Genomic DNA, 21,512 nt, shown 5'->3' with positions numbered 1-21,512 from the left:
AGCAAGCGCTCACGTTTATGTACAGTGAGCGGTTGGGAAGCGGTTAAATTGGCCTCGGTTTATTGGTTAATTGCAAGTAGAAGTTTGTAAATTTTGCTGATAAACCCAATTTGCACTGAGGGTTGTAGAATTTTAATTGCAATGTTATCATGCGGTATCGGACAACAATGTGAGGCATACTTCTTAAAGATTCTAAAACCGTTCTAAAAAAACATAGTGCTTCCCAAGTAATAGATGGCAGCATATACACACTTTTGTATATGCAGAACAATAATTACAAAGCACATTACAAGTACACGATCAGGAGTCATTTACTTCTTATTCAGAAATGTAATCATACAACTAGGATTTACCAAATAGTAACATGTTTATTTCACTCATGTTGTTAAAAATAGTTCATCTGCAGTTGTCGCAAAAACATCCTACTGTAAAAAAATATTGAACTGTTAGGAAAAGAAAGCAAAGCAGGAAAAACAAGACCCAAAATGTTAAGACTTTATTTACAAAGTTTTTTTTTCCTTTTTTTTGTTATACAGAAAGTAAAAATGGTGCTCTGATGTCTATTTAATAGGTAGCCATTGACAATCATGACTCGCCAAACACTAAATGTTCTAGATTGTTAACCCTTAAGAACCCCAATGCAATAGTAAAACCATTGACTCAGTTTTATTAGCCGAAAGTTTTGTATATATATTTTTTTTCTCTGTTTACATATATATATATATATTTCTTTTTCCGTGATTTTTTTTTGCCTTTTTGAGACTTAATTATAAACCAGGATGTAAGTTTCCAGTAGGATTTATTGGCTGTAGGAATGTCACAGTAACAACTCTTTGGCTCTTTTTGGGTGTTCAGGGAGAGGGCTTGTTTTAATTGTTAAATTTCCATTTGCAGCTTGTTTTCAGTAATCCATGGATGGGGCCAGTTCAATCAATACTGTGTAATCCAAAATGTCCTTTTTGATTTTTTTCTCTCTTTTTTCTCTTACAGAAATCTAATCATCCTCTTCATCACCATCGTCATCTGTGTCCCTCTTTCTCTTTTCTCCTTTTCCAGTTTCCTCCTCATCTGTTGAAAGAGACAGATAATGGATTTAGTTATTATAAAACACAACAGCACTAACAAACAAGGAAAATTAGCATTCAAGTCTGAAAATTATTGTTAGTAGCAAGCATTAAATTAAACAACCAGAAATGACTGTAATAGACAGGTAACAAAAGTTCAAGTTATGGTTCGAGCAGAAGTACAGTCATGGTCAAAAGTTTTGAGAATGACACCAAAATTATATTTTCACATGATCTCCTGCCCTCTGGTTTTTATTAGTGTTTGTCTGATGTTTATATCACATACAGAAATATAATTGCAATCATATTATGAGTACCAATAGGTTATATTGACAGAATGAGTTAATGCAGCAAGTCAATATTTGCAGTGTTGACCCTTCTTCTTCAAGACCTCTGTAATTCTCCCTGGCATGCTCTCAATCAACTTCTGGACCAAATCCTGACTGATAGCAGTCCATTCTTGCATAATCAATGCTTGCATTTTGCCAGAATTTGTTGGTTTTTGTTTGCCCACCCGTCTCTTGATGATTGACCACAAGTTCTCAATGGGATTAAGATCTGGGGAGTTTCCAGGCCATGGACCCAAAATCTCTATGTTTTGTTCCATGAGCCATTTAGTTATCACCTTTGCTTTATGGCAAGGTGCTCCATCTGTTGTGAATTCTGTGGCTGAATTCACTCCTGTGGTCACAAGTGGTACTGCAGCTTCTGAGCTTCCTCCCTCAGGTGTTCTGGTGAGCTCGTTAACTGCTTCATTGCTTAACTCCGCCTGATGCTGCTATCCTTGCTCCTTGTCAATGTTTCAGTGTTGGATCTGAGCTTCTCCTGATTGTTCCTGTGACCTGCTGCTCTGTATAGCTAAGTGCTTTTTGCTTTTTTTGTTGCTTTTTTTCTGTCCAGCTTGTCTTTTGTTTTGCTGGAAGCTCTGAGACGCAAAGGGTGTACCGCCGTGCCGTTAGTTCGGCACGGTGGTTTTTTTTTGCCCCCTTTGCGTGGTTTTGCTTTAGGGTTTTTTGTAGACTGCAAAGTTCGCTTTACTGTCCTCGCTCTGTCCTAGAATATCGGGCCCCACTTTGCTGAATCTATTTCATCCCTACGTTTTGTCTTTTCATCTTACTCACAGTCATTATATGTGGGGGGCTGCCTTTTCCTTTGGGGAATTTCTCTGGGGCAAGTCAGGCCTATTTTTCTATCTTCAGGCTAGCTAGTTTCTTAGGCTGTGCCGAGTTGCCTAGGTAGTTGTTAGGCGCAATCCACAGCCGCTTTTAGTTGTGTTTAGGATAGGATCAGGTGTGCAGTCTACAGAGTTTCCACGTCTCAGAGCTCGTTCTTGTAATTTTTGGGTATTTGTCAGATCACTGTGTGCGCTCTGATCGCTAAGCACACTGTGTTTCTGGATTGCCTTCATAACACCTGTCATTAGCAAACATAACATCCATCATGCTGGAAAAGGCATTGTTGGGCACCAAACTGCTCTTGGACGGTTGGGAGAAGTTGCTCTTGGAGGACATTCTGGTACCATTCTTTATTCATGGCTGTGTTTTTAGGCAAGACTGTGATTGAGCCGATTCCCTTGGCTGAGAAGCAACTCCACACATCAATGGTTTCAGGATGCTTTACAGTTGGCATGAGACAAGACTGGTGGTATCGCTCACCTCTTCTTCTCCGAATAGGCTGTTTTCCAGATGTCCCAAACAATCGAAAAGGGGATTCATCAGAGAAAATGACTTTGCCCCAGTCCTCAGCAGTCCACTCCCTGTACCTTTTGCAGAATATCAGTCGGTCCCTGATGTTTTTTTTTGGAGAGAAGTCGCTTCTTTGCTGCCCTCCTTGAAACCAGCCCTTGCTCAAAGAGTCTCCGCCTCACAGTGCGTGCAGAAGCACTCACACCAGCCTGCTGCCATTCCTGAGCAAGCTCGGCACTGCTGGTAGTCCGATCCCGCAGCTGAAACAGTTTTAAGATACGGTCCTGGCGCTTGCTGGTCTTTCTTGGGCGCCCTGGAGCCTTTTTGACAACAATGGAAGCTCTCTCCTTGAAGTTCTTGATGATGCGATAAGATTGTTGACTGAGGTGCAATCTTTGTTGCTGCGATACTCTTCCCTGTTAGGCCATTTTTGTGCAGTGCAATGATGGCTGCACGTGTTTCTTTAGAGATAACCATGGTTAACTGAAGAGAAACAATGATACCAAGCACCAGCCTCCTTTTAAAGTGTCCAGTGATGTCATTCTTACTTAATCATGACTGATTGATCGCCAGCCCTGTCCTCATCAACACCCACACCTGTGTTAATGGATCAATCACTAAAACGATGTTAGCTGCTCCTTTTTAGGCAGGACTGCAATGATGTTGAAATGTGTTTTGGGGGTTAAAGTTCATTTTCTGGGCAAATATTGACTTTGCAAGTACAGTAATTGCTGTTAAGCTGATCACTCTGACATTCAGGAGTATATGCAAATTGCCATTAGAAAAAATGAAGCAGTAGACTTTGGAAAAATTAATATTTGTTTCATTCTCAAAATTTTTGTCCATGACTATACATCTTGAATACTAAATAATATATGCACAGTTCTATCTGGAGAGTCACACCAGCCATGCTATTCATTCACAGAGAAGTTAAAAGGGTTGATCCAAGTGAATATTATTTATCACCTATACATGGGATAGGCAATAACAACGATTAGTGGGGCACTGAGTGCTACGACTCACACAGATCGGCAGAATGGGGCAATTTTATCCTTGCTAGAATGGATGACACTACATCATTCTCTCGGGGACTGCCAAGCACTGCGCTCAGCTATTTTCAGCAACCCCATAGAGTTATTTTTGTAGAAGCAATATGTTGCTAGTATGATGATACACTTTTTTTGCTACTCGTGCCATTTAAAATACTGAAGAGTTCATACACAGCTGCAGCATTATTCTTCTATTTGCTGCAACGACTGCATACCAGCTGCTTAAATAGGCTATTGGGATAGTACATTATGCGTATAATTAGTTTGCACTCTATCGTGCTAAAGCATGTCAATGTGAAATATATGAAATATGAATAGCTATATGGATTTTGAATATTAGAAAAAAATGAATGAGACGCTTTGCACAAAATTTGGCCATATAATGTCTGCCCATCAACCATCGTCAAGGAGGTCCCATTAGTCTGATGGGGCCCTATCCAGAGGCCGGAGGTTACACTAGAGAGGAATACGGACGAGTGCTATGCATAGCACTCGGACCAATGTTAATCTATGGGGCAGCTCCCATCATCCGTTGGTTTCTCGGCCGTATTATACGTGCGAGGGAAATCGCAGCATGCTGCGATTTGCACCATATATTGGCCGAGACTCGCCAATGAAAGTCTATGGGTGCAAGAAAAAAAACGGAGAACACATGGTTCATCAGTGTGACTTGTAAGAAATACGCACTGGTGTTCTATAGAAAAGTCGGCAATTCAGTGCGGTGTAATTTAAAATCACACTGACGGGTTAGGATAAAAAAAATAAATGTCTACACCGGGTGGCGAGCATTTATATTAGTATATGGTCTCCATCCTGTCATGTGCTGCACCCATCCTGCACCCCCATCCTGTCATGTGCTGCTCTCATCCTGCGCCCCATTCTGTCATGGGCTGCTCCCATTCTGCACCCCCATCCTGTCATGTGCTGCTCCATCCTGCGTCCCCATCCTGTCATATGCTCCCATCCTGCGTACCCATCCTGTCATGTGCTCCCATCCTGCGTCCCCATCCTGTCATGTGCTCCCATCCTGCGTCCCAATCCTGTCATGTGCTCCCATCCTGCACCCCCATCCGGTCATGTGCTCCCATCCTGCACCCCCATCCGGTCATGTGTGCGCCCCCATTCTGTCATATGCTGCTCCCATCGTGCACCCCCATTCTGTCATGTGCTGTTGCCATCCTGTGCCCCCATTCTGTTGTAATGTGCTGCACCCATTCTGCCTGTTCCTGTTTCCATTCTGCCATATGTTGCTCCCATCTTTCTCTCTCCGGCTCTACTGCCCGAGTGCGGGTGGCTGTGCTGGGGGCGGCTGTGCGTGGCTGTGTTGGGGGCGCTGTGTGTGGCTGTGCTGGGGGAGGCTGTGCGTGGCTGTGCATGGGGCGGCTGTGTGTGGCTGTGCATGGGGCGGCTGTGCTGGGGGCTGCTGTGTGTGGCTGTGCTGGGGGCGGCTGTGCGTGGCTATGCTGAGGGCGGCTGTGCGTGGCTATGCTGGGGGCAGCTGTGCTGGGGGCGGCTGTGTGTGGCTGTGGCGGCTGTGCTGGGGGCGGCTGTGGCGGCTGTGCTGAGGGCGGCTGTGCGTGGCTGTTCTGGGGGGCGGCTGTGCGTGGCTGTGCTGGGGCGGCTGTGCGTGGCTGTGCTGGGGGCAGCTGTGCGTGGCTGTGCTGGGGGTGGTTGTGCGTGGCTGTGACTGTGCTGGGGGCAGCTGTGCGTGGCTGTGCTGGGGGCGGCTGTGCGTGGCTGTGCTGGGGGCGGCTGTGCGTGGCTGTGCTGGGGGCAGCTGTGCGTGGCTGTGCTTGGGGCGGCTGTGCGTGGCTGTGCTGGGGGCGGCTGTGCGTGGCTCTGGCTGTGCTGGGGGCGGCTGTGTGTGGCTGTGCTGGGGCGGCTGTGGCTGTGCTGGGGGCAGCTGTGCGTGGCTGTGCTGGGGGCGGCTGTGGCTGTTGCGGGGGTGGCTGTGCTGGGGGCGGCTGTGCGTGGCTGTGCATGGCTGTGGCGGGGGCGGCTGTGCGTGGCTGTGCTGGGGTGGCTGTGCTGGGGCGGCTGTGCGTGGCTGTGCTGGGGGCGGCTGTGCGTGGCTGTGCTGGGGTGGCTGTGCTGGGGGCGGCTGTGCGTGGCTGTGCTGGGGGCGACTGTGCTGGGGGCGGCTGTGCATGGCTGTGGCTGTGCTGCGGGCGGCTGTGCGTGGCTGTGCTGCGGGCGGCTGTGCGTGGCTGTGCTGGAGGCGGCTGTGCTGGGGGTGGCTGTGCTGGGGGTGGCTGTGCTGGGGGCGGCTGTGCGTGGCTGTAGCTGTGGCTGTGCTGGGGGCGGCTGTGGCAGCTGTGCGTGGCTGTAGCTGTGGCTGTGCTGGGGGCGGCTGTGCTGGGGCAGCTGTGCGTGGCTGTGTTGGGGGCGCTGTGTGTGGCTGTGCTGGGGGAGGCTGTGCGTGGCTGTACATGGGGCGGCTGTGTGTGGCTGTGCATGGGGCGGCTGTGCTGGGGGCTGCTGTGTGTGGCTGTGCTGGGGGCTGCTGTGTGTGGCTGTGCTGGGGGCGGCTGTGCGTGGCTGTGCTGGGGGCGGCTGTGCTGGGGGCAGCTGTGTGTGGCTGTGCTGGGGGAGGCTGTGCATGGGGCTGCTGTGTGTGGCTGTGCTGGGGGCTGCTATGTGTGGCTGTGCTGGGGGCGGCTGTGCTGGGGGCGGCTGTGCTGGGGGCAGCTGTGCGTGGCTGTGCTGGGGGCAGCTGTGCTGGGGCGGCTGTGCGTGGCTGTGCTGCGGGCGGCTGTGCGTGGCTGTGCTGGAGGCGGCTGTGCTGGGGGTGGCTGTGCTGGGGGTGGCTGTGCTGGGGGCGGCTGTGCGTGGCTGTAGCTGTGGCTGTGCTGGGGGCGGCTGTGCGTGGCTGTGGCAGCTGTGCGTGGCTGTAGCTGTGGCTGTGCTGGGGGCGGCTGTGCTGGGGCAGCTGTGCGTGGCTGTGCTGGGGGCTGCTATGTTTGGCTGTGCTGGGGGCGGCTGTGCTGGGGGCGGCTGTGCTGGGGGCAGCTGTGCGTGGCTGTGCTGGGGGCAGCTGTGCTGGGGCGGCTGTGCGTGGCTGTGCTGCGGGCGGCTGTGCGTGGCTGTGCTGGAGGCGGCTGTGCTGGGGGTGGCTGTGCTGGGGGTGGCTGTGCTGGGGGCGGCTGTGCGTGGCTGTAGCTGTGGCTGTGCTGGGGGCGGCTGTGCGTGGCTGTGGCAGCTGTGCGTGGCTGTAGCTGTGGCTGTGCTGGGGGCGGCTGTGCTGGGGCAGCTGTGCGTGGCTGTGTTGGGGGCGCTGTGTGTGGCTGTGCTGGGGGAGGCTGTGCGTGGCTGTACATGGGGCGGCTGTGTGTGGCTGTGCATGGGGCGGCTGTGCTGGGGGCTGCTGTGTGTGGCTGTGCTGGGGGCTGCTGTGTGTGGCTGTGCTGGGGGCGGCTGTGCGTGGCTGTGCTGGGGGCGGCTGTGCTGGGGGCAGCTGTGTGTGGCTGTGCTGGGGGAGGCTGTGCATGGGGCGGCTGTGCTGGGGGCTGCTGTGTGTGGCTGTGCTGGGGGCTGCTATGTGTGGCTGTGCTGGGGGCGGCTGTGCTGGGGGCGGCTGTGCTGGGGGCAGCTGTGCGTGGCTGTGCTGGGGGCAGCTGTGCTGGGGCGGCTGTGCGTGGCTGTGCTGGGGGCGGCTGTGGCGGCTGTGCTGGGGGCGGCTGTGCGTGGCTGTGCTGGGGGCGGCTGTGCGTGGCTGTGCTGGGGGCGGCTGTGCGTGGCTGTTCTGGGGGGCGGCTGTGCGTGGCTGTGCTGGGGGCGGCTGTGCGTGGCTATGCTGGGGCAGCTGTGCGTGGCTGTGCTGGGGGCGGCTGTGCGTGGCTGTGCTGGGGGCGGCTGTGCTGGGGGCAGCTGTGCGTGGCTGTGCTGGGGGCAGCTGTGCGTGGCTGTTTTGGGGGTGCTGTGTGTGGCTGTGCTGGGGGAGGCTGTGCGTGGCTGTGCATGGGGCGGCTGTGTGTGGCTGCTGTGTGTGGCTGTGCTGGGGGCAGCTGTGCGTGGCTGTGCTGGGGGCAGCTGTGCGTGGCTGTGCTGGGGGCGGCTGTGCGTGGCTGTGCTGGGGGCAGCTGTGCTGGGGGCAGCTGTGCGTGGCTGTGCTGTGCGTGGCTGTGCTGGGGGCGGCTGTGCGTGGCTGTGCTGGGGGCGGCTGTGCGTGGCTGTGCTGGGGGCGGCTGTGCGTGGCTGTGCTGGGGGCGGCTGTGCGTGGCTGTGCTGGGGGCGGCTGTGCGTGGCTGTGCTGGGGGCGGCTGTGCGTGGCTGTGCTGGGGGCGGCTGTGCGTGGCTGTGCTGGGGGCGGCTGTGCGTGGCTGTGCTGGGGGCGGCTGTGCGTGGCTGTGCTGGGGGCGGCTGTGCTGGGGGCGGCTGTGCTGGGGGCGGCTGTGCGTGGCTGTGACTGTGCTGGGGGCGGCTGTGCGTGGCTGTGCTGGGGGCGGCTGTGCTGGGGGCGGCTGTGCGTGGCTGTGCTGGGGGCGGCTGTGCGTGGCTGTGCTGGGGCGGCTATGCTGGGGGCGGCTGTGCGTGGCTCTGGCTGTGCTGGGGCGGCTGTGTGTGGCTGTGCTGGGGACGGCTGTGCGTGGCTGTGCTGGGGGCGGCTGTGCGTGGCTGTGCTGCGGGCGGCTGTGGCTGTTGCGGGGGTGGCTGTGCTGGGGGCGGCTGTGCGTGGCTGTGCTGGGGGCGGCTGTGCATGGCTGTGGCTGTGCTGGGGGCGGCTGTGCGTGGCTGTGCTGGGGGTGGCTGTGGCTGTGCTGGGGCGGCTGTGCTGGGGGCGGCTGTGGCGGGGGCGGCTGTGCGTGGCTGTGCTGGGGGCGGCTGTGATGAGGGAGACTGTGCGTGGCTGTGGGCGGCTGTGGCTGTGCTGGGGGCGGCTGTGCGTGGCTGTGGCGGGGGCGGCTGTGCTGGGGCGGCTGTGCGTGGCTGTGCTGGGGGCGGCTGTGCTGGGGGAGACTGTGCGTGGCTGTGGGCGGCTGTGGCTGTGCTGGGGGCGGCTGTGCGTGGCTGTGCTGGGGGAGACTGCGTGGCTGTGGGCGGCTGTGGCTGTGCTGGGGGCGGCTGTGCGTGGCTGTGCTGGGGGCGGCTGTGGTGGGGGCGGCTGTACTGGGCGGCTGTGCTGGGGGCGGCTGTGCGTGGCTGTGCTGGAGGCGGCTGTGCGTGGCTGCTGTGCGTGGCTGTGCTGGGGGCGGCTGTGCGTGGCTGTGCTGGGGGCGGCTGTGCGTGGCTGTGCGTGGCTGTGCTGGGGGCGGCTGTGCGTGGCTGTGCTGGGGCGGCTGTGCCTGTGCTGGAGGCGGCTGTAGCTGTGGTTGTGCTGGGGCGGCTGTGCGTGGCTGTACTGGGGGCGGCTGTGGCTGTGCTGGGGTGGCTGTGCTGGGGCGGCTGTGCGTGGCTGTGCTGGGGCTGCTGTGCGTGGCTGTGCTGGGGGCGGCTGTGCTGGGGTGGCTGTGCGTGGCTGTAGCTGTGCTGGGGCGGCTGTGCGTGGCTGTGCTGGGGGCAGCTGTGCTGGGGGCGGCTGTCCTGGGGCGGCTGTGCGTGGCTGTAGCTGTGGCTGTGCTGGGGCAGCTATGCGTGGCTGTAGCTGTGCTGGGGCGGCTGTGCGTGGCTGTGCTGGGGGCGGCTGTGGGTGGCTGTGCTGGGGCGGCTGTGCTGGGGGAGACTGCGTGGCTGTGGGCGGCTGTGGCTGTGCTGGGGCGGCTGTGCTGGGGGCGGCTGTGCGTGGCTGTGCTGGGCGGCTGTGGCTGTGCTGGGGGCGGCTGTGCGTGGCTGTGCTGGAGGCGGCTGTGCTGGGGGTGGCTGTGGCTGTGCTGGGGCGGCTGAGCTGGGGCTGCTGTGCGTGGCTGTGCTGGGGGCGGCTGTGCGTGGCTGTGCTGGGGGCGGCTGTGCGTGGCTGTGCTGGGGGCGGCTGTGCGTGGCTGTGCTGGGGGCGGCTGTGCGTGGTTGTGGCGGGGGCGGCTGTGCGTGGCTGTGGCGGGGGCGGCTGTGCGTGGCTGTGCTGGGGGCGGCTGTGCGTGGCTGTGCTGGGGGCGGCTGTGCGTGGCTGTGCTGGGCGGCTGTGGCTGTGCTGGAGGCGGCTGTGCGTGGCTGTGCTGGGGCGGCTGTGCGTGGCTGTAGCTGTGGTTGTGCTGGGGCGGCTGTGCGTGGCTGTACTGGGGGCGGCTGTGGCTGTGCGTGGCTGTGCTGGGGTGGCTGTGCTGGGGCTGCTGTGCGTGGCTGTGCTGGGGGCGGCTGTGCGTGGCTGTGCTGGGGTGGCTGTGCTGGGGTGGCTGTAGCTGTGGCTGTGCTGGGGCGGCTGTGCGTGGCTGTGCTGGGGGCGGCTGTGCTGGGGGCGGCTGTGCGTGGCAGCTGTGCGTGGCTGTGCTGGGGCGGCTGTGCGTGGCTGTGCTGGGGGCGGCTGTGCTGGGGGCGGCTGTGCGTGGCTGTGCTGGGGACGGCTGTGCTGGGGCGGCTGTGCGTGGCTGTGCTGGGGGCGGCTGTGCGTGGCTGTGCTGGGGGCGGCTGTGCGTGGCTGTGCTGGAGTGGCTGTGCTGGGGCGGCTGTGCTGGGGGCGGCTGTGCGTGGCTGTGCTGGGGTGGCTGTGCTGGGGGCGGCTGTGCGTGGCTGTGCTGGGGTGGCTGTGCTGGGGGCGGCTGTGCGTGGCTGTGCTGGGGGCGGCTGTGCGTGGCTGTAGCTGGGGCTGTGCTGGGGCGGCTGTGCTTACTGCTTGAGTGCGGCGCTGGCTATAAGGCCGGTTTCACACGTCAGTGGCTCCGGTACGTGAGGTGACAGTTTCCTCATGTACCGGAGCCACTGACACACGTAGATATATAAAAATCAATGCATCTGTTCAGATGTCATTGATTTTTTGCGGACCGTGTCTCCGTGTGCCAAACACAGAATGATCACAAGAACGGTGAGCAAAAATCCCAGAACCACGCGGAGGGACCTAGTGAATGAACTGCAGAGAGCTGGGACCAATGTAACAAGGCCTACCATAAGTAACACACTACACCACCATGGACTCAGATCCTGCAGTGCCAGACGTGTCCCACTACTTAAGCCAGTACATGTCCGGGCCCGTCTGAAGTTTGCTAGAGAGCATTTGGATGATCCAGAGGAGTTTTGGGAGAATGTCCTATGGTCTGATGAAACCAAACTGGAACTGTTTGGTAGAAACACAACTTGTCGTGTTTGGAAGAAAAAGAATACTGAGTTGCATCCATCAAACACCATACCTACTGTAAAGCATGGTGGTGGAAACATCATGCTTTGGGGCTGTTTCTCTGCAAAGGGGCCAGGACGACTGATCCGGGTACATGAAAGAATGAATGGGGCCATGTATCGTGAGATTTTGAGTGCAAACCTCCTTCCATCAGCAAGGGCATTGAAGATGAAACGTGGCTGGGTCTTTCAACATGACAATGATCCAAAGCACACCGCCAGGGCAACAAAGGAGTGGCTTCGTAAGAAGCATTTCAAGGTCCTGGAGTGGCCAAGCCAGTCTCCAGATCTCAACCCTATAGAAAACCTTTGGAGGGAGTTGAAAGTCCGTGTTGCCAAGCGAAAAGCCAAAAACATCACTGCTCTAGAGGAGATCTGCATGGAGGAATGGGCCAACATACCAACAACAGTGTGTGGCAACCTTGTGAAGACTTACAGAAAACGTTTGACCTCTGTCATTGCCAACAAAGGATATATTACAAAGTATTGAGATGAAATTTTGTTTCTGACCAAATACTTATTTTCCACCATAATATGCAAATAAAATGTTAAAAAAACAAACAATGTGATTTTCTGGATTTTTTTTTTCTCAGTTTGTCTCCCATAGTTGAGGTCTACCTATGATGTAAATTACAGACGCCTCTCATCTTTTTAAGTGGTGGAACTTGCACTATTGCTGACTGACTAAATACTTTTTTGCCCCACTGTATATACTGTATATCTGTATATATGTTTTCACGAATATTTGAAGCCATGGATCCATTATATGTCCATTTTGCAAGCAGACGGGAGAATCTCGCCATACGGATGTCACACGGATACTTTGATGCGAGGAAATTGCATCCTCGCATTGCACACAGATGACATAAGGATCACTGTTCAGGGAACATTTCTGTGATTCTCGTCCTTGAAAAACGGACCGATTTTTTATACGCTGTGTGTGACTCCAGCCTATGGCTGATGTCTGAATTCCTGGGTGAATGTGACACTTCTCTCAGCAATACCTGCATTTAAGGGTAGGTGCGAACCTGCTGTAATTAAAATCACCACATGGTGAAGGGCGCAGTGCTCAGTCAGTAAGCGTCTCATTTTTTTTTCTAATATTCAAAATCTGTATGGCTATTTATATTTCATATATTTCACACTGACATGCTTTAGCATGATAGAGTGCAACCTTTTTTTGGATATTGTATATGGAGGTAGCTGCTCTTGGTATGCACCTTTTCACACTAGTTTGGATGCACCAGTCAGTTTTTTTTGTTATTTCTATGATTAGTATGCATACCAGGAATTAGACAGATTAAAAGTTATGTAACAGGTATAGCAAAGCAACGCCAATAGTGACTATGTGGAACCACAAGCCTGAGGGATGCATAGTTTGACTGCCGCATTTCAGAACATAATGGTCTTTAGTCAAAGCCATAGTGACTCTAACTAAAGACTAAGGTCTGAAATGCAGTAGCCAGACTGATCTGGGGACTTGTGGTTCCACATGGACACAAGTGACATATTGTTATACCTGTTTATGGCTTTTAGAGTGGATTTAAAATTAATGATATTGCATTTTATTGCATAATACAGGAGTCTGAGAAACTGTGCACATATTAAGAAGTGATAGACTACTCTTATTATACAATAATGAATAGGACAAACCTTCATCTTCCTCTTCATCTTCCTCCTCTTCATCTACCTCTCCATCATGTCCAAATTCCTCATCCTAAATAAAAGAAAAAAAAAAAACAACAGCAAAAAACTGAAGTTAGAACAGTAGCGCAGTTTACATTACATTTCTTCGGTAAGGCTGCATGCACACTATTGTTGGAAAGTTCTCCTGGCCATCGTTATGCGAGTTTATCACAGCACAAATTGGGAAGTAAGTATTTGGGAGAATTCACCCATATAAGCACCTCACCAGATATGCAGATTCTAAGGGCTCAAACCTCAGGAAATATTTTGTGCAATAGAACACTTAACCAACCAATTGATACAGTGCAGATTTATTTCGACGAAAATGTGTCCCATAAATAGCATTTGTGCATCCACAGAAACACACACAACAAAACACTAAGGAATCAGTCATATGACTGTATGTGCAATGGGCCGCTACACACACACAACATTTGAAGCCCATTTACCTACACTCGAGTGGTTTTACACATGGAAATCGCGGCATGTATTATTCTGGTCGGTTTTACACACAAGAATATTTTATGCATATATAATAGCTGGCACTATTCTACATTTGTAGACGTCACTGGTCGTCTCAACGTGGCCTCACACAAACAGCAAAAATTAAATATTCTCCACTAACTTCTTCTTCTCCACTACCATCCTCCTCTTCATCTTCTTCTCCAACCTCTTCCTCATCCTCATCATCTTCCTCCTCGTCATCTATATCCTCTTCCTCTTCACCTTCCTCTTCGTCATCATCTTCTTCCTCTTCTCCTTCTACAAAAGTAGATATAGTGAGTAAACATGATTAATATTACATGCACAAATTAGCTCTATACATACAGAATCTAATGTAAAATCAATGTCAACACTTACAAGAAACTGCATTTCAAGGGGTACACAGCTGATGTAGATTTAAAAAGGGGATCAAATTAAACATGGGATCTTAAAGGGAACATATCATAAAAAAAAAAAAAGAGAAAACCCTTTTTAAATATTTTAGTAGATTTTTATGCTATAAAATATGATTTAAAGGGTTTTGATCATTTCAACTTTTAAACCCTAGGGGGGAGCAGCTGCTGACATTAGCCATGAAAGCCTAGTGTACAGCTATCTCCCATTACGACTGCAGTAAATGTGGGTGGGGTATGTGACATCACTCCTCTCCGCCCCTTCTGGGTGTTTGTAACAGAACGCAGAATGAAATTTTGGATCAGAGTAGCACCGTATTGTTGGTGACAGCAATGTGATATAGACTTGTGGAAAGTGTCACGGAGGACTGACTGAAGGGCAGATTCTAGCTTTAATCCTAACTTAGACAAACCTTGTAGTGGCGCCCTTCCCCACAATGCAATACAAATGTGTAGTGGATATATACAATTACTCCTTTGTTTTCTGGGGTTTGTTTTTTTTCAGTTTTTAAAATATGCTGTAAAAATTACCTGGGAACCCCATTCATCAGATCAGTAGGATGACAGCATTCCCAACCTTGTATATTTATTTTACTTTTTCAAAGGAAAATAAATGGTTTGTGTCGCCCTTTTCCGAGTCCCCCTCGCGGTTTTACTTTTCCGTCGATGGATACCACTTTGGGGTACATATGATGTTTTGATCGCTTTTTCTTGCATTTCTTTAGTGAGGTGAGGTAACTGACAAACCACAATTGTGGATGTTCGATTATTTTTCTGCTCATGCCATTTCCCATAAGGGTTAAATAATTTAATATCTTCCTGGATCAGACTTTTTTGGATGTGACAAAATCAAATTTGCTTATTTTTTTTGTTTACGTTGTATATTTTTATAGGGAATTTGATTTTATTTTTAGCGATAACCAGGGACGGTGTTCGGGAAAGTGTGAGGGGTTGGAGATGTGCACAAGCTACACTACTCCCCCTCCTCCTCCTATGTAATTAGGTTCTACAGCTGCTGTTTATTGCATCTGTTCCCAGGAAAGTTGGGTGAGTGGGTACATTGTTCATGGGAAAGCCTCCCAGGAAGAGATACAACCAACAACAGTTGAAGAACCTAATAACACAGAAGAAGGCATTTAAAAAGGAGGACAGTTATCTGATCCTGGTCACTGCTCACCGATTCCTACAGTGATCAGAGTGCAGCAGTCAAATCTTTGCAATCTGTAGCGCTCTGATCACAGTAGTTAGCGGTGAGCAAAGATCCAGGCACCAAAGCTAAGGGCTTGGCTTCACCTAGTGACCTGTTCTGACCGCTGGATGAAGTCACGACTGCAGCTACGGCACCTGGACCTGTGCTCACCGCTAACTACTGGGATCGAAGTGCTGCAGATGGCAAATATTTCACAGCTCCGCTTTGATCACAATAAGTACTGGTGATAGACGGAAATTATAGCTCAGCGCACTTCACTGGGTTATAATAAAAAAGGTACCAGGGTCCATCTACAGATGTGAACTGGGAATACCACAGGGTGTGCACAGTTCAGCTAAAATAATCGCAGTATAGGCTGCCATCACACTAGCAGTATTTGGTCAGTATTTTACATCAGTATTTGTAAGCCATAGAGGAAAAGTATTACAGAAATATGTCACCACTTCTGTATTTATCATCCACTCCTGGTTTTGGCTTACAGATACTGAGGTAAAATACTGACCAAATACTGCTAGTGTGATGGCAGCTTAAGAGATAGGATCAAACGCGGCCACAGTCTCCAATGAGTGGTGTCTGCCATAAAAGTGTCGTGCTCTGACATTTTCACAACCAGGAAATAAAAATGGCAGCCCCAAGTGGCTGAAGTAATAAAAATAAAAACAATTAACAGTCAATTTTATACACTTATAAACCTTTATGTAAAACGTAAGAATAAATAAATAAAACATTATGATACATTCCCTTAAAAAAATAACCTGTCACCATATGAAAACTGTCCAGTTTTTGTGCTTATTTTATTCCCTTGAGTATTCTGGCCATAAAAAATAGCACTAAGTAAATAGGACAAAAGCACTAAGTAAAATCATAGTGGATTTAAATAAAAAACTAAACAAAACAAAACAAAACTTCATACTCAGATATTCAGGATGGCAGTTAGAATAAAATAAGAGCACAAACTGGACACTTTTCACCTCCGGACAGGTCCTCTTTATAAAATGAAAAAAATCTTGTCAGGTTTTTTTTTTGCCTTTTTTTAACTTGAAAATAATAGACAGAACTACTGTATTTTTCGGACTATAAGACGCACTTTATCCCAAAAATTTTTGGGGGAAAATGGGTGCGTCTTATAGTTGGAATATACTTACAATTAATGTGGCTGCAGCAGGAGTCGCGCGATTCTGCGGTGGTCCCGGTCCGACGCTGCAGGACGAGGATTACACTCCCTTCCCAGGCTGCTGCGGCAGGTTCGCGGTGCTCTGTGGTTCGAGGGCTAAATGGCATTTTATGAAAGCCCGGAGGCCCCCGAACATCCATTGCTGCGATGCGGTGGCCTCCAGGAAAATGGCCGCAGGGGGCGAAGCATGCTCAGATTGAGATCTCGCCACGAAATTTTGTAGCTGAGATCTCAATCTTAGCATGCGCCGCCCTCGCAGCACGAACCTGCCGCAGCAGCCTGGGATGGGAGTCAAATCACCGGACCACCGAACACCCCCTGTGACCACGCTCCCCTGGTAAGCTGAATTTGGACTGTAAGACGGACCCCCATTTGACACATTATTTTTTTCCCCTATTTTTCTTATGAAAATGTTGGGTGCGTCTTATGGTTCGATGCGTCTTGTAGTCTGAAAAATTTGGTAAGTTCACACCTAATAATAGTTTCAATTTTAAAAAGGACACACAAAAAAAAGGCTCCACGGCAAAAATCGGTACACAATATCATGGGAATTTTTTTTAAACAGAACATTCCATAAAAGCAATGAAAGTAGCATTTTGATATAATATTGTAGGCTCAAATTGTTGCATACAATTTCAATACATATCATATTTCTCTATTTTCTAATGCAATTACATTTGTATGGTAACCAATTTGTTTTTTTCAGTTGCTGAGGAGCTCAGCTCTAACTTTACAAAGAGATCCTACAATACAGTCATGGCCAAAAATTTTGGCACCCTTGAAATTGTTCTAGAAAATGAAGCATTTCTCCCAGAAAAGTGTTGCAATTACACGTTTTGTTATACACATTTATTTTCTGTGTGTTTTGGAAGAACACAAAAATAATGAAAAATTTGGCAAATTTTACATAATTTCACACAACTCCAAAAATGTGCCGGACAAAATTGTTGCCTCCCTCAACTTAATATTAGGGTGCACACTCTTTGGAATAAATAAATGCAATCAATGGTTTCCTAGAACAATCAACAAGCTTCTTACACCTCTCAATTGGATATTTGGACCACTCTTCTTTTGCAAACTGCACCAGGTCTCTCAGATTTGAAGGTTGCCTTCTCCCAATAGCAATTTTAAGATCTCTGCAGTGTTCAATTGGATTTAGATCCAGATCCATCACTGGGCGCTTAAGGATTCTCCAGCGCTTTGTTTCCATCCATTTCTAGGTGCTTCTTGTAGTATGTTTGGGGTCACTGTCCCGTTAGTCCATGTCCTAGGACTCAAACACAGTTTTCTAACAATAGGCACTACACTGTGACCCAAATTCCTTGTGTAATCTTCAGATTTCATGATGTCTTGCACACAGTCAAGGCTCCCAGTGCAAAACAACACAAAAACATCTTTGAACTTCCACCATATTTGACTGCAAGTACGGTGTTCTTTTCTTTGTATGCCTCATTCCATTTTCTGTAAACAGTAGAATGATGTGCTTTACCAAAAAGCTCTCTCTTGGGATTCATCTGTCCACAAGACGCTTTGCCAGAAGAATTTTGGGCTTACTCACGTACATTTTGGCAAACTGCAATCTAGTTACCGTATATACTCGAGTATAAGCCTACCCCGCTAATTTTGCCACAAAAAACTGGGAAAACTTAATGACTCGAGTATAAGCCTAGGGTGGAAAATGCAGCAGCTACCGGTAAATTTCAAAAATAAAAATAGATACCAAAAAAAGTTAAATTAATTGAGACATCAGTAGTTTAAGTGTTTTTGAATATCCATATTGCATCAGGAGCTCCATATAATGCTCCATACAGTTCATGATGGCCCCGTAAGATGCTCCATACAAAATACGCCCCATATAATGCTCCATACAGTTTATGATGGGCGCCATAAGATGCTCCATATTAAAATATGCCCATATAATGCTGCAAAAATGTTGATTATGACCCCATAAGATGCTCCATACAGACATTTGCCCCCATACAATGCTGCACAAATGCTGATTATGGCCCCATAAGATTCTCCATAGACACATTTGCCCCGTATAATGCTCCACAAATGTGGATTATGGCCCCATAAGATGCTCCATACAGATAATTGCCCCATATAATGCTGCACATGGCCCCATAAGATGCTCCAGACAGATAATTGCCCAATATAATGCTGCACATGGCCCCATAAGATGCTCCATACAATGCTGCACATGGCCGCATAGATATTTGTTCCATATAATGCTGCACATGGCCCTATAAGATCATAAGATGCTCCATACAGATATTTGCCCCATATAATGCTGCACATAGCCCCATAAGATGCTCCATACAGATAATTGCCCCATATAATGCTGCACATGGCCCCATACAGATATTTGCCCCATATAATGCTGCACATGGCCCCATAAGATGCTCCATACAGATATTTGCCCCATATGCTGTTGATGCGATTAAAAAAAAAAAAAAAAATCATACTCACATCTCAGGTCCCCGGCACTTGCTATATTCACCTGCTCCCCGTTCCACCTCCAACGTGTCTTCCCGTCCTCTGCACTGACGTTCAGGCAGAGGGCGGCGCGCACTAATCGCGTCATCGTGCCCTCTGACCTGAGCGTCACTGCAGAGGATGCGGAAGACGCAGCGGCGCTGACTGTGGAACGGGGAGCAGGTGAATATAGCACACTAAGTTATACTCACCTGCCCCTGGCGCGGTCCCTACACGTCTGTTCCCCTGTGCCAGCAGCTTCTTCCTGTAGTGAGCGGTCACATGGTACCGCTCATTACAGTAATGAATGTGCGGCTCCACCCCTATGGGAGTGGGGTCCATATTCATTACGGTAATGAGCGGTACCATGTGAACGCTCACTACAGGAAGAAGCTGCCAGCGCCGGGAAACCAGGGACACCGCACCAGGAGCAGGTGAGTATGATTACACAGCTCTGCCCCCCCTCCCCTGCTGACCCTTTGGGTATGACTCGAGTGTAAGCTGAGAGGGTTACTTTCAGCCCAAAAAAGTGGTCTGAAAATCTTGGCTTATACTCAAGTATATACGGTATGTCTCTGTGTCAGCAGTGGGGTCCTCCTGCCATAGCATTTCATTTTATTCACTTGTCGTCGGATAGTTTGCGCTGACACTGAAGCACCCAGACCCTGCAAAACAGCTTTAATTTCTTTGTAACTTGATTGGGGCTTAATATCCACCAGTCCGGATTATCTTGCGTTGCAACCTTTCATCAATTTTTCATTCTGACGTCCACAGCCATTAGCTACAGTTCCATGGGTTGTAAACGTCTTGATTATGGTGCATACCGTTGACAAATAAACATCAAGATCTCTGGAAGTGGACTAGCAACCTTGAGATTGTTGATATTTTTCAACAATTTTGGTTCTCAAGTCCTAAGAACATTTTCTTCACTTTCTGTTCTCCATGCTTAGTGGCATACACAAACCCACAATGCACAGGTAGAGTCAAATTCTCCCCCTTTTTACTTGGCTTCAGGCGTGATTTTCATATTGCCCACACCAGTTACTTGCCACTGGTGAGTTTGAACGAGCATCACATGCTTGAAACAAAGTGATTTACCCACAATTTTGGAAAGGTGCGAAATTATGTGCAGTCTGCTTTTTTTTCTCTTTTTTTGTGTTGTTCCAATAAACACACATTAAATAAACATGTGTATAACAAAATTTGTGCAATTGCAATAATTTTCTGGGAGAAAGACACTTTTGGCCATGACTGTATATATATTACTGTCATCATCTGTGAATCCTACAATTGTGCCATGTTTCAACAGTTTTGTAAAATTTTAATTCACTTATGGCAAATATCAAGACATTTTTTTTATCTCAATTAGAGTGATTTAAAAAAAAATATATACTTTATATTTTTTTAAATCTGTGCATTTAAATGCAAAGATCTGACAGGAGTTGCGATATCTATTTAGGCATTAGAATCACCAGAACCTTTATCACTCTACTTGGGCCCAGCCTGAAAAGTAAAGTAGATAGGTGCCCAGATATATCTATATGCACTGTATTTATATATGTTATTGCTGCTAACTTCCATTACAAGCACTGCACTTTAATTATTCAATATTTACAGGCACTACATGAAATTATTTATACTCAAACTGCTAACATATTCACAGTTAACATCAATTAGTCTATGCATAACCTTCTTGATATTCATTGGGTGTCCCCAGCCAATCACGTTCCTCACTATTGAGGCATTTGCTTTTATTTTATTTTTGTATGTTTGTCTTGGAATTTTCAATAAATTGTAATTTATTTTTCATTTTTCTTGAGCAACTCTGGTCATTTTGCTCTGGATGAGCATATAGGGTGACAGATGGAGATTCATTGTTAAACTTTAAGCACAGGATAATATATGGATCAAAAAGTTATTTGATTTAATTACCTAACTTAAAATAGTAGCAAGTAATGCAAGACAAAAAAACAGAAACATTCCTTCTCCCTTATAGTCTTTGTTCTCCTTGGGCCAGCATGTGGGCAGTCAATCAGTGGTCTAAGTGCTAGTGCAGCGCCCTAGAGTCCTGGTCGTTGCAGTAATGTCTTTCTTCCACCAGGGGGAGTGATGTTACGTCTGATGGCACCAAAGGAGTTCACCCTGCCAGGTATCACAGCCACACACACACTTCACACGCCGGTCCACCAGGGGGAGCTAAGGGTTCTATCTACTAGGCCACTCCTCACATAGGGTAAAACTGGTGGGTTGGTTAGGAAGTCAGGCAGAAGCTGACTGGAGGGAGAAGGAGATAGTCAGTGGAAGGGAGAGGAGAGAAGCAGACTGGGCTCGGCCCAGGGAATTCCTGTCAGGCAGACAGAGGACAAAAGGAAAGAACATCAGCGGCTCAGTGGGAAAGAAGGACACGGAGCTGCGCCTGCAACCCATGCGGCAGCCTCCTAAGAAAGGACACGAAAGGAAGTGTGCCGTAGTGAGTGAGCACAGAAGTCATAGCAACAGGAGTGAAACATCAGTGGGAGACCAGCTAGAAGCAGGCTGCCTCCATCTGAAGCGCAGATCCGGTGGCTGGAACACCGAGGGAGTAATAGACTCTACGCTTTACTTCAGAGACCGGCAAGGCAGTCGATTCCAAGTTGGCTGTCCGACCCAAACACCTAAGCAGACAAGGTGGCAATGCGGAGGAGAGGCGACACTAGGGTCCCTATAAAATAGCCTCAGGCCACCACCGTCATACGGGTATGTCCTATCCATCTGGGGGACAGAGAGAGAGAAGTGACAAGAGTGAGGACCTTATGGTAGCTAATGCAAGTAGGGACCTACTACGTTACTGTGCGCAAGGGGAAGGCTACTGATTTCCACCTGGATAAGGGGACTCTGGAATTGCCATCAGACCGGCCGGACACTGCCTACCCAGTCATCCGGCACTCTGGACTGTGGATGCTGAAGCCTTCAGTAAAGGTAAAAGAGACTGCACCCATTGTGTCCTCGTTATTCACCGCGCCTTGCACCATCCACCATCACCATCTACACTTCTGGGAAGCCCTGGGGATATACTTCACCTGTGGGAAGGTGT

General features: G+C 49.8%; 1 protein-coding gene across 1 annotated transcript in view; it reads right to left on the bottom strand.

Moving 5' to 3' along the window:
- Positions 1 to 348: 348 nt before the first annotated feature.
- The window catches only part of ANP32B (acidic nuclear phosphoprotein 32 family member B), an 82,592-nt gene continuing 61,428 nt past the window's right edge, over positions 349 to 21,512 (bottom strand). The window contains exons 5-7 of the mRNA XM_069766875.1: positions 13,310 to 13,446; positions 12,652 to 12,715; positions 349 to 1,068 (exon numbers count right to left, since the gene is read on the bottom strand). Of these exons, the coding sequence (XP_069622976.1) occupies positions 995 to 1,068; positions 12,652 to 12,715; positions 13,310 to 13,446 (275 nt within the window). The 3' untranslated portion in view covers positions 349 to 994. The remainder of the gene's footprint in view (positions 1,069 to 12,651; positions 12,716 to 13,309; positions 13,447 to 21,512) is intronic.

The sequence above is a fragment of the Ranitomeya imitator genome, chromosome 1 (assembly GCF_032444005.1).
Source record: "Ranitomeya imitator isolate aRanImi1 chromosome 1, aRanImi1.pri, whole genome shotgun sequence".
Taxonomy (NCBI): domain Eukaryota; kingdom Metazoa; phylum Chordata; class Amphibia; order Anura; family Dendrobatidae; genus Ranitomeya; species Ranitomeya imitator.
This window is presented reverse-complemented; position numbering and strand designations above follow the sequence as displayed.